General features: G+C 36.7%; 1 protein-coding gene across 1 annotated transcript; it reads left to right on the forward strand.

Annotated features, from left to right (window-relative positions):
* Positions 1-6,891: 6,891 nt before the first annotated feature.
* On the forward strand, positions 6,892-7,830 carry LOC101544613 (olfactory receptor 4K3-like). The gene has a single exon (XM_004609748.2). It carries the CDS (start codon positions 6,892-6,894, stop codon positions 7,828-7,830), a length of 939 nt encoding a protein of 312 aa, XP_004609805.1.
* The last annotated feature ends 6,545 nt before the right edge of the window (positions 7,831-14,375 follow it).

The raw sequence follows: 14,375 nt of genomic DNA on the forward strand, positions 1-14,375 counted from the left end.
ATATTTACACAATACCCATCAGATAAGGTGTTGATATCAATGGTATATAAAGCACTGGTTGAACTCTACAAAAAGAAAACATCCAATCCCATCAGAAAATGGGGCGAAGATATGAACAGAAACTTTCCCAAGGAAGAGGTATGAATGGCCAAAAGGCACATCAAAAAGAGCTCTACATCACTAGTCATCAGGGAGATGCAGATCAAAACAACCACGAGATACCACCTCACGCCAAAGAGACTAGCACACATCCAAAAGAACAAAAGCAACCGTTGTTGGAGAGGATGTGGGGAGAAAGGGACCCTTCTACACTGCTGGTGGGAATGCCGATTGGTTCAGCCCTTTTGGAAAACAATATGGACGATCTCAAAATATTAGATATTGAGTTCCCATTTGACCCAGCAATACCACTGCTGGGAATATATCCCAGAGAAGCAAAAAAGTATAGTTGAAATGACATCTGCACTTATATATTCATTGCAGCACTGTTTACAATAGCCAGAATCTGGAAAAAAACCAAGTGCCCTAGAACAGATGACTGGTTGAAGAAACTTTGGTACATCTATACAATGGGATACTATGTAGCTGTTAGAAAAAAGGAGGTCATGAATTTTGCATATAAGTGGATTGGCATGGAAAGTATCATGCTAAGTGAAATGAGTCAGAAAGAGAAAGACAGACATAGAAAGATTACACTCATCTGTGGAATATAGAATAACAGAGTGGATACTAACACCCAAGAATAGAAGAGTAGTAGAAATAAGTACCAGGAGTTTGACTCCATGGTTTGGAGGGTGACCTCACATTCTGGGGAGAGGGCAACTCAGAGAAGGGATCACTAAGTATAATGCGGTCGGAGGCCATGCGGGGGAAGGGTGATGTGGGCTGAATGTAGACTAGAGACTGAACACAGTGGCCACTCAACACCTCTATTGCGAACCACAACACCTAATTAGAGAGAGAGAACAAATGGGAATACCCTGCCATGGTGGCGGGGTGGGGTGGGGGGAGATGGGATTGGGGAGGGTTTGAGGGATGCTGGGTTTACTGGTGGTGGAGAATGGGCACTGGTGAAGGGATGGGTTCTCGAACTTTGTATGAGGGAAACATGAGCACAAAAATGCATAAATCTGTAACTGTACCCTCACGGTGATTCACTAATTAAAAATAAATAAATTACAAAAAAAAATCATATACCACAACCAAGTGGGATTCATCCCGGGGATGCAAGGATGGTTCAACATTTGGAAGTCAATCAACATAACCCACCATATCAACAAAAGAAAATATAAAAACTATATGGTCATAGCAATAGATACAGAGAAAGCATTTGACAAGATCCATCACCCATTAATGATGAAAACCCTCACCAAAAAGGGCATAGAAGGGAACTTCCTAATATAGTCAAAGCCATCTACCACAAGCCTAAGCAAGCATTATCCTCACTGGAATAAAACTAAGGGCCTTCCCTCTAAGATCAGGGACAAGACAAGGATGCCCAATCTCACCACTTCTGTTCATATAGTACTGGAAGTACTTGTAATAGCTATTAGGCAAGAAAAAGACATTAAGGGCATCCAGATAGGAAAGGAAGAAATCGAGTTCTCACTATTCGAAGATGATATGATATTATATTTAGAGAACCCCAAAGCCTCTACCAAGAAACTCCTTGAAACAATACACTCGTATAGTAAAGTTGCAGGCTGTAAAATAAATACCCAAAAGTCCATGGCTTTCCTATATGCAACTAATGAGCGAGAAGAAAGAGATATGAAAAAAGCAACCCTGTTCACAATCATGCCTCAGAAAATCAAGTACCTCGGAGTCAGCTTAACTAAGGAGGTGAAAGACCTGTACAGAGAAAATTACAAAACATTACTTCACGAAATAAAAGAGGACACGAGGAAATGGAAGCACATCCCCTGTTCATGGATTGGGAGAATTAACATTGTCAAAATGGCAATACTTCCCAAAGCATTATACAGAGTAAATGTGTATCCTTACAGAGTAAGGATACCCATGACATTTTTCAAGGAAGTGGACCAAACACTCCTAAAATTCATATGGAACAACAAACCCCCATGAATAGCTAAAGCAATTTTGGGAAAAATGAAGATGGGAGGCATCACCTTCCCCAACCTCAAGCTCTACTACAAAGCGGTAATAATTAAAACTGCATGGTACTGGAACAAAGGCAGAGCACTAGACCAATGGAACAGGTTAGAATACCCTTACACAGAACCTCAAATATATGATCATCTAATTTTTGATAAGGGATCAAGAAATGTAAAGTGAAGCAAAGAAAGCCTCTTTAACAAATGGTGTTGGCAACACTGGACAGCTATATGCAAAAAAATGGGCTAGACTTATGCCTAACACCATGCACAAAAGTCAGATCAAAATGGATTAAAGACCTCAACATTGGACCAGAATCCATAAAGTACATTGAAGACAAATTCGGCAAAACCCTCCACGATATTGAAGCTAATGGTATCTTCAAAGATGACACGCAACTGATCAACCAAATGGGAACAGAGATAAACAAATGGGACTATCTTAAACTGAGAAGCTTCTGTACCTCAAAAGATACAGCGACCAAAATACAAAGACAGTGTACAGAATGGGAAAGGATATTCACCCAATACCCATCAGGTAAGATGTTGATATCAAAGATTTACAAGGCACTGGTTAAACTTCACAAGAAGAATACACTCAACCCCATCAGAAAATGGGGAGATGAAATGAACAGAAAATTTCTCAAGGAAGAAATCCAAATGGCTAAGAGACACATGAAAAAATGCTCCTCATCATTAATCATCAGCGATATGCAGATCAAAACAACAATGAGATACCATCTCACACCATAGAGACTGGCCCACATCCAAAAGAACAAAAGTGGCCAGTATTGGTGCAGATGTGGAGAGAAAGGGACTCTCCTTCACTGCTGGTGGGAATGCCAACTGGTTCAGCCCCTTTGGAAAACAGCATGGAGGCTCCTCAAAAAATTATAAATTGAGCTCCCATTTGACCCAGAAATACCACTTCTGGGTGTATTATATCCCAGAGATGCAAAAAAGTACAGTAAAAGTGACATCTGCACCTATATGTTCATTGCAGCACTGTTCACAATAGCCAGAATCTGGAAAAAACCCGAGTGCCCGAGAACAGATGACTGGCTAAAGAAACTTTGGTACATCTACACAATGGAATACTATTCCGCTGTTAGAAAAGATGAAGTCATGAAATTTGCATATAGGTGGATCAACATGGAAAGTATCATGTTAAGTGGAATGAGTCAGAAAGAGAGGGACAGACATAGAAAGATTGCACTCATTTGTGGAATATAAAGTAACAGAATGGGAGACTAACACCCAAGAATAGTAGAGATAAGTATCAAGAGGAGTACTCCACAGCTTGGAAGCTGACCTCGCATGCTAGGTGAGGAAGCAGCTCTGATAGAGAAGGGATTACCAAGCAAAGGGTGCTAGGTCGGCCCACTAGGTATGGGATATACAGACTGAAAATAGACTATAGACAGAACAAGATGCCTATTTAATACCTCTGTAGCAAACCACAACACCCAAAAAGAGAGTGAGCAAATGGGAATGCCCTGCCACAGAGGCAGGGTGGGGTGAAGGGGACAGGGTGGGGGTGGTGGAGGGATGAACACTTGATCATTGTATGACTGAAACATAAGCATGAAAACCTGTAAGTCTGTAACTTTATCTCATGGTGATTCACTAATAAATTTTTTTTTAATCAGGAGATAGTTGGGAAAGAACAATGTGGTCTGTCAGATACCCTTCTAATAATTCATCTAAAAACTTATGATGCTAGTACTAACACCGTCATTCAGTTTGGGACATGGAAGATACTAAGTAAAAGCAATTTACATCCTTCTTAACAAGAAAAATAATAACATATTTTAAATGACCTTATTTTATATTTTTATTTGTATGTGATCTTTAGTTTAAACTGACCTAACTTGAAATCACCTTGGAAAGGCGTACATCATTACCCTCAATGCTGAACTCTTCCTGAGAGAAAATAAGAAGCTAAGAGTCCCACAGGAGCATGACAGAAAAAAATGTTTCCAAATACTCGGCTCTATTTAAAGCATACTGATGGAAAGTTTTCAATCCCACAAGTTATTTTACAGTTAATACACACTACACAGAAGAAATACCTTCTCCGATAACACCGATCAAGATAGAAAATTAATTATACATCTTTTCTGACCATAGGTAAAACCTCGAGTTAATCCACTCAGGGAAGAAAGAGGAATCTGGCCTCAGAGGTGACCCATGTAAGGTAAGTATATCCCAAGAACCTGATTTTTTAACTTTTCCTTTTACTATCTCTCCCCTTTTAAGACCAAATTAATTTTCTTCCTGCTAGCTTTGCTTCTATTATCTCTCCCCTTTTAAGACCAAATTAATTTTCTTCCTGCTAGCTTTGCTTCTATTATCTCTCCCCTTTTAAGACCAAATTAATTTTCTTCCTGCTAGCTTTGCTTCACATCAACCCACAGAGCCTTGGGTTCCATATATGTTATCACTGTGCTTATAGCAAAGATTTTGGTATTCCCTGACAACAAGTCACTGGGACTTTGGGTTTCCAAATAGCTGTTTCATATACTCACAGTAAGCCTTGCCCTTTTACAACCTTAGAAGATCTCAGATCCCCAATAGGAAATATGGATCCTGACAGACTCTCCAACTTAGCCTGTATGTCTTGTTTTCTATTTGTTTTTACTTTTTCTATCATTTGCTCAAAGAATTAAATGGAGAAAAAACTCAGTAAAAATTAATAAGCAAACTATCAATCGTTTTAAAGATAGAAAATGAAACGCATATTATTTTATATAAACCTTCACATCTCTTATAATGTTAATGGTTATTTATACTTGTCACCCTTAATTGCTTCAGAATAGAATAAAATGTCTTATTTCAAGAACTTATTTTTATTAGTCTTGTCAAAAATCAAGAAAACTAGCAGAAGTCAATTCAGTAGATCAATTATCATGAAGGCTTTGGAGCTGACAGAACTCAGTTTATATTTCAGTTCTATTATTTTCTAATTTGTGAATTGGAAAAATCAAACTTCCCTATCTTAAAAACTAAATGATGTGAATATTAAAATTTTAAATATGTGTAGTTTGATCAGGCCCATTCTAACTAACATATAAAATAATAAAATAAGCAGAGATCATTGCCATCAGGATATATCAGATATTGCAATTAATTTAAAACAATACTCTTAGCTGATGAGAGAGCTAAATGATTACAGTAAATACCTTACATGTACAAAGGCCTCAGTTTGATCCCCAGCAATGTATGAATCACCAAAACATCATCAGATGTGGTTCTGGCACCACTGGACAACTAGTGACTTTTCCACCCAGTTGATCAAATATCACCAGAAGTCGACTCTGGAACTCTAAATAATGCTTGAGAACACACCCCAAAATTTATCTTTTATAAGAAAAAAATACTGAAATAAAGAGGAAATGACAAAAGAAAAATTGTACAAAAAAGAAAGTAATCAGTACAAAAAAAAGAAAGTCAATGCTTAACCTCACAATAAGAACTCAAAACTGCATTTAGATTTAATTTCACATTGCAACATTTTTTTGGATAGAATAGTGGGAAGCTGATAATTCACACACTAATGGAGGAAATGCAAAATAATTATTTAACCCTAAAGAAAATGCTTAACAACATAGGAAAATGTTTCAAAAGTGGTTAATACAGAACTAATACATATTTATAGATATCAAGCACTAGTTAGTCAACATTATAATCTTTCATTTTCAAAACTAAAAGAATATGATAACAAAAAATGACCAAAGGAAGGAAAGAGAGGGAAAGGTGGGAGAGAGGGAGAGGAAGAGGGAAAGAGGCAGAAATTAGTGAAATACTGAAAAATATATGTATTTCACACAATAAAAATATAATTAAATAGTTTAATCACAAACAAAATTAAAATTTATATTTCTATCCTATTTAAAGAAAAGCCTAAGATAAAAGAGAAACCCTGTCTCAAATTAAAGAAATCTCTATTACCAGTAAGACCCAAGAACAAGTTACTATATGTTTTAAAGTGGCATTGTTCAGAAGGAATATATGTGCTACAAATGACTTCTTATCAGGAAATCTAAAATGCAAGAAAATGTGTGATACGAGAAATGAGTTTGTTGCATCTGGGCTTATTTTTGAAAATAAAAATGAACGTATTTTCTAAAATTATTTATTTGATGAAGCACTTTCCCCAGAGTTTGTAAGACTTTGATTCAACTCACTCTGCTCATAAATTTCCACTTAGTCATATATTTATATCTGAGAAGAATATTTTGTTACATACTTGTAATGCTACAGACTTTATTACATAATTCTGCAATGCTACAGAATGTAACATTTGATGGTAACTCTAAAATAAAAAACCTGGGAGTAGTTGAGTGACACATTCTTTCTACAGAAGAAACAGGTTCTATAGAGCACGAGGAAATTGACTATGAAATACATTTACTATAACATTTTCTAAGCAGGTACTTTTTCAACCATAAGAAATTTACTTCTGATGCCAAAGCTTTTAGACTTGCCTTTCTACATTAAGTTAGCTCTCCTTAAGCGATAAGGCTGTTCCCAATTAGAAACACCAGGAACATTTATTTTCAAATTTTTTATGCAATTCTGACATATCGGTTTTAGAAATGTCAGTACTTTGGGACTTATTTGAAAATACTTCTATATAATAACATATGACAATATGAGATAAATGAGAATATATGTGAAGGCTTATTTGAAACCCAAATGTTAAGTTCTCTTTTCTACTCTAAAAGCTCTTGGTTTTTTCTCTTTCTGTAGGTCACACAAGAACATACTGAACCAAATGGAAGAAGCAAATCAGTCTGTGGTGTCTGAATTTATTTTTCGTGGACTTTGTAATTCAAAAGGAATCCAGACCTTCCTCCTACTACCGTTTTCTATACTTTACCTGATGACGGTTGTGGGAAATCTCCTAGTAGTGTTCTTAATTATCACTGACCCACATCTCCATTCCCCAATGTACTTCCTATTGGCCAACCTGTCATTTGTTGACTGCTGCCTTTCCTCAATAACTACCCCTAAATTGACCACAGATCTTCTAAAGGAAAACAAGACTATTTCCTTTGGGGGATGTATGACACAGATTCTCTGTGTGCATTTCTTCGGAGGGGGTGAGATGGTCCTGCTTGTGACAATGGCATATGACAGGTATGTGGCCATCTGTAAGCCACTCCATTACTCCAGCATCATGGACAGACAAAAGTGTATCTGGCTAGTTTTGATATCATGGATCATTGGCTTTGTGCATGCCATGAGCCAACTGCTCATGATTTTAGATCTGCCCTTCTGTGGACCCAGAATAGTGGACAGTTTTTTCTGTGATATCCCGTTGGTCATCAAACTAGCCTGCATGAATACTCAGACCATAGGAACATTAATAAATGCTGACAGTGGGGTCTTGGCAACAACTTGTTTCATCCTCCTGATGCTCTCCTACACCTACATCCTAGTCACCGTCCGCCTCCGCTCCAAGGATGGGGCCTCTAAGGCACTCTCCACCTGTACTTCTCACATCACAGTGGTGGTGCTGTTCTTTGGACCCTGCATCTTCATCTATCTGTGGCCACTTAACATCACCTGGGTAGACAAGTTTCTGGCTGTATTTTACACAGTAATCACACCTCTCCTGAATCCAGCCATTTATACATTGAGAAATAAAGAGATTAAGAATGCCATAAAGAGACTGATAGCTCAGCACCTGCACTCAAAAGATAAACTTTAGACATCTATGTCTAAATGTAATGTAATCAGAAAATGTACATTGTACGCAGAAAAAAAGTGCAGACAACATTTGGACTTGCAAAAAACTGAAAAATTTAAAATTCATATAACTTTACAATTTTATAACTCATATTTGTAAGCTAGAAGTATTCTCAGATGTATTACTGTGCTTATTACATCATTAAAAGATGTTTAAAAATCTAATATGTTAGCACTTAGAGATAAGAATAATTGCACAAATATTGATTAGCATATGTTCAGAATTTATATTATATCATTAACTATAATAAACATTATAAAGAAGATAGCTACCATCTGTTAAACACACCTCTGTTCACAGTATGGTTCTAAACATTTTCCTAATTTAAGTACCACTAACAAAATTACTTTGAAGTAGTAACCATGATTTTTTATATTTTTATTTATTTATTTTAAAAAATTAGTGGATCACCGTGAGGTAGTTTCAAGCTTTTATGTTTGGGTTACAATCACACAATGATCAAACACCCATCCCTCCACTAGTGCACACTCCCTGCCACCTATATCCTCAATATACTCCCCCTTTCCCACCCTCCCCTGCTTCCATGTCAGACAATATTCCCCATACTCTCTCTCTACTTTTGGGCATTATAGCTTGCAACACAGACACTGAGAGCTCATCATGTTTAGTCCATTATCTACTTTCAGCACACATCTCCCATTCAGACTGATTCCTCCAGCAATCATTTTTTTCATCTCATCCTATAATTTTATTTTTTGATTTTATTAATTTTTTTAAATTTATTGAATAACCATGAGATAGTTACAAGCTTTCATGTTTAGGTTACAATCTTACAATGATCAAACACCCATCCCTCTACCAGTGCACATTCCCCACCACCGATATCCCAGGTATACCCCCACTTTCCCGCCCTCCCCCTGCCTCTAAGGCAGACAATATTTCCCATACTCTCTCTCTACTTTTGGGCATTATAGCTTGCAACACAGACACTGAGAGGTCATCATGTCTGGTCCATTATCTACTTTCGACATGCATCTTCCATCCCAATGAGATATCATCTCACACCACAGAGACTGGCACACATTCAAAAGAACAAAAGCAACCAGTGCTGGAGTGGCTGTGGGGGAAAAGGGACGCTCCTTCACTGTTGATGAGAATGCCGACTGGTTCAGCCCTTTTGAAAAACAATATGGACGATTCTCAAAAACTTAGAAATTGAGCTTTCATATGACTCTGCAATACCACTTCTGCGAATATATTCCGAGGATGCAAAAGAGCACGGTAGAAATGACATCTGTACCTACATATTCATTGCAGCACTGTTCACAATAGCCAAAATATGGAAGCAACCTGAGTGCCCTAAAAGAGATGACTGGTTAAAGAAACTTTGGTACATCTATACAATGGAATACTATGCAGTTGTTAGGAGAGATAAAGTCATGAAATTTGCTTATAAATAGATAGACATGGAGAGTATCATGCTAAGTAAAATGAGTCAGAGAGGGACAGACATAGAGGGACTGCACTCATTTGTGGAGTATAAAATAACATCATATAAGGCTGACACCCAAGGACAGTAGATACAAGGGCCAGGGGGATTGCCCCATAGCTGGAAGACTGCTTTATGAGCGGAGGGGAGAAGGCAGATGGAATAGAGAAGGGATCACTAGGAAAATGATGGCTGGAGGAACCATTGTTTTAATTTCTGAAATGGCATCATTTATCCACCAAGAATTTTATTTAGCTATAGATACTTGGGCTATCTGTGTAACTTTTGAAATAAATAATTAAATCAAGTCGTATACTTTCCTCTTCATATTTTACAGAAAAATCCACATGTTCACATCTTAGTTGTATTTTTTTCTTTTTTCGATCACAACCAGCGATGCTCAGGGGTTACTCCTGGCTCTGCACTCAGGAATTACTTCTGGCACTGCTGAGAGGACCATATGGGATGCCAGGGATTGAACCTGGTTGGCCGCATGTCAAGCAAACGTCCTACCCACTGTGCTACCACTGCAGCCCCTTAATTGAAGATTTTATGGTAAAGTATCCTTTGACAATTTTCTCATAAATACATAAAAATAAGTATTTGTAATCCCTTAAAACATTAACTTTCTGAAGATAATATGACTGTGATTATAGTTTTACCTTTTATTAAAGAAATATTAGAAAGGAGCTGTGAATAGAAGGAAATGCAAGAAAATGCTGTCTTCAAAGCAAAAGAAACTTTAGAGTGATGAGAAGAATGCCAAGGAGAAAAAAATAAACAGCACAATAATTTCATGCAACAATTTAAAAACTTACAAAGGAAAACATAACGACATACTCTATGGAGGAAAGACTTCAGGAGGTACTAACAGTACTAATAATGACACTGTACTGTAGTACTGTCGTCCAGTTGTCCATTGATTTGCTCAAGCGGGCACCAGTAAAGTCTCCATTGTGAGACTTGTTGTTACTGTTTTAGGCATATCGAATACACCACAGGGAGCTTGTCAGGCTCTGCCTTGAGGGCAGGATACTCTCCTTAGCTTGCCAGGCTCTCCGAGAGGGATGGAGGAATCGAACCCAGGTCGGCCGCATGCAAGGCAAATGCCCTACCTATTGTACTATTGCTCCAGTTCAATAATGACAAAATATCCAAAAATAAGATTTACCATTTAGAAAGCACAGGGTCAGAAAGTATAAGATCACTAGAACCTCAAAGACAAGTGATGTTACAGAACAGAGAGGAGACAGCTATCACTTTATACCTAGCTTGGGATGTCCACAAAAGAGATCCCAAGCAAGAACCATACAGATGAAATTTAAAGAAAGCCTTTAATAATGCCTACACAGGATAATGTATATTAAATGGTTTGTGAAGCCTGAAAACCACCAATTAGCATGTTTAATAAATGAATATAGGTTGCCTTCTAAAGAATAAAAATTTCTGTTTCTAGAATTCCACAGGGCATGATTTTAAGTTTTAACAATCCAAGGAAAAAAATTTTTTTCTCCGTTCTGGAAGTTCACAATTTTTCAAATACCCATGCATTATTTTCCAAATTTGTAAACAATGTTAGCATTTAAAGATAATCAGTTCTATTTGGTCCTTAACATGGCATTGATGACAGACAGATGAAATCAGTGTTTCTGATACCTACCAGTGAAACTATGAACATTTAGAATCTCAACTTTTAAAATAATATGGTCAGAGCTATATAATTACTACTTATCACACTGAATTGTTCATTTCCCTGTCATTCCATATCCCATAATAATGACCCTGGGGGAAAGCCAGTGTTAATAAAGGGCCTAATTTCTATAAAAAGTCAGCAACAAAGTAGATATTAGTCACTAATACCCAGCCTGCTAATTGTTTTCATCCCTGATGATAACAACTATTTGTAATAAGTTTTAAATAACAAAAATAAATTTAAGGATATAACATCTTGATCTCTAATCTCTTGAAGCTGCTGAGAGTGAAACCTGTTCTCCAGGTAGGTAAAAAACAATCTTTGCTTCTTTGGCATCTAGATCCTTCATTATTATTTCATTCCTAGATTCAGAATTTAATTCTCTATCAACCTGTTGCTCTCTTAACTCAATTGATTTGAGTGGTTTTAAATTATGTTGCTCAGTATCCTTCCAGTTTTATGCTCAAGTAATATCATGTGACAGAAAAAATTAAAATTATTTTCCAATTGCCTAATATCTGTTAAAGTCAGTTGTTAATACATTGGATCTTTCATTTCTCTAAAAGCAGCATAAAATTTAAAGCAAGATTTAAATTATCATCTTCTGCTGTATATTTTATTTCTACTGGCACAACTTAAAATACCATGCTAGCTTCCCTTTTGCCAGATTACTCAACTATTTTTAGCAATGTGAAATTTCTAAAACTCTTTCCTGAAAAGACATTTGAAGAACCACATTACAACTTTTACTTAATGCTAATATTTACCACTGCATTTTTTAATGCTTCCATGTTTCAATTCCTTTCCTCTCCATGTAATCATATGAGGAATTTCCTCTTATATTTGAGGTTGATGTAAGGAGACTGATACACCAGGCAGTTCAGTAACTCAAGAAACATCGCATTTAAAAGGAAGATCTGAGAAAGCAAATAGACTTATCCTTGTGCCTGTGCTTTCAAATACATTATATTGCATATAATATTTTCACAGCAGAGCCTGGCAAACTACCCATGGTGTATTCGATATGCTAAAAACAGTAACAAGTTTCACAATGGAGACTTTACTTGTGCCTACTCAAGCAAATCGATGAACAACGGAACAACAGTGCTACAGTGCATATGATATAATAAATTATATATGTTAGAAATGACTCAATAACATTCCTATTTCTAAATATTAATATAGTTAGTTTTAAATCATCAATCATAAATATAACCTCTGAAAGTATAACAATATATAAAAGAAAAACAAATAACCACACATCTGAAAATCCTGTCAACTGAATAAACTAAGGACAAATCCTAAAACATTTACCCATGAATCATCATGCAACTTCCAAGAAGAGAATTTTATCTTTGTAGAGATTTCCTTCACTTATTTATGTATTTTCATCTCGTTTCATGTAGATCTACTGATTTTTTAGAATTATTTCTTTTTAAACCCACAGTACATAGCTGTATTCACTTATAAAATCAGTCCCTTAATCCAAAGCCCCTTACATGTTTTCATTTGATCTTATTATCCAAAATGTCATAAGTAAAGAGCAGTATAAGGGAAATGCATGTTATGTATTCACTCATTTCCTTTCCAAAAAATTACAACCAAGAGATCAAAATTATAAAAAAATTCTAATATGAGTATGGTATAATAATCAAAATATCTTACCACGTCACAACTGAATTACCTGCTTCCCAATCCCACAGAAAACACAAGCCTACTCATTCTGTTGAGGAAATATATTACAATAAAATGTAGTTTATGTATTTGGAATACGAGATGACACCACAAGATGGTAAACTTTGGTTTGGTTAAGTTAGTCAATAAATTTGAGGTACTAAAACATTTCTAATATTTAACTATTTAGTATATATGCTTTGGATTCCATGTTTCCTTTATCTTTAGGCATAAGATTAGCATTAAATGTAGGAAAAAGAATGAAGCAGGAAAAATTACATATACATGAATATTTGTCCTTTTATTTCTTCAAATAAATGCAACCACAAGTGAGATTGATTTATATCATACTAAACTCTTCACTATCTTTGACTACCTGCACCATCTTTAGCTACTCCAGGTCCAAAAGAAAATTAATAAAGTAATAATCTTAGAAAAGTCATGTGTTTCTTGGGCTGGAGAGATAGCACAGTGGGTAGGGCGTTTGGCTTGCACACGGCCGACCCGGGTTCAAATCCCAGCATCCCATATGGTTCCCTGAGCACGGCCAGGGGTAATTCCTGAGTGCAAAGCCAGGAGTAACCCCTGTGCATCACCAGGTGTGACCCAAAAAGCAAAAAAAAAAAGTCATGTGTTTCTCAAGATGGGATGCAGCTTTCTCACAAAATTTAGAATCTTATCCCACTATCTGAAATAGATGAATTTTTAACTGGTAAGAAGAAAGAAGGGAAATGGCTCTACAGGAGTCAAGAAGCCAATGACAGAGCTGCTGAAACAAGAATGTTATAAATAGATGAATTTTTATAGTAATATAAAGATAAATTATGGTTTTACTTATTTTATGAACTAAATTTTTATCATTTTAATTCCAGAAGATCCTGGCAAGAGCTCCCCGTGGCATATTCGATATGCCAAATACAGTACCAAATAACAGGTCCCATTCCCCTGACCCTGAAGAAAGCCTCCAATTGTTGTGAAAAAAAAAGTTAGGAGAGGCTGCTAAAATCTCAGGGCTGGGACGAATGGAGACGTTAGCAATGCCCGCTTGAGGAAATCAATGAACAACAGGATGACAGTGATACAGTGATAGCATTGAACAATGTAATTTAAACAGTATTAATGTTTATGGCGGGGTGTTGTTTGGAGTCCACACTCAGTAGTGCTCAAAGATCACTTTTTCACTTTTTTGTTTGTTTGTTTGTTTTTGGGGTCATAACCAGCAGTGCACAGGGGTAACTCCTGGCTCATACACTCAGGAATTACTCCTGGCGATGCTCAAGGGATCATATGGGATGCTGGGATTTGAACCCGGGTTGGCCGCTTGCAAGGCAAACACCCTACCCGCTGTGCTATCACTCCAGCCCCCAATAGTTACTCTTTAAAACATCATTTATCCCAGGTAATTGTTTGTTATCCCAGATGACAAACCCTTTGCCTTGGCTCACATCACTGAAAATAATAGTGGTTGGCAATATTTGGTGGGAAAAAGCAAATAAATAAATAAATAAATAAATAAATAAATAGAGTAACTATTATCACTGTATCACTGTATCACTGCCATCCCGTTGCTCAATGATTTGCTCGAGCGGGCACCAGTAACATCTCCATTGTCAGACTTGTTATTACTGTTTTTGGCATATCGAGTACACCACAGGAAGCTTGCCACGCTCTGACATGCCGGCAAGATAC

Source organism: Sorex araneus, chromosome 3, assembly GCF_027595985.1.
Source record: "Sorex araneus isolate mSorAra2 chromosome 3, mSorAra2.pri, whole genome shotgun sequence".
NCBI classification, from domain to species: domain Eukaryota; kingdom Metazoa; phylum Chordata; class Mammalia; order Eulipotyphla; family Soricidae; genus Sorex; species Sorex araneus.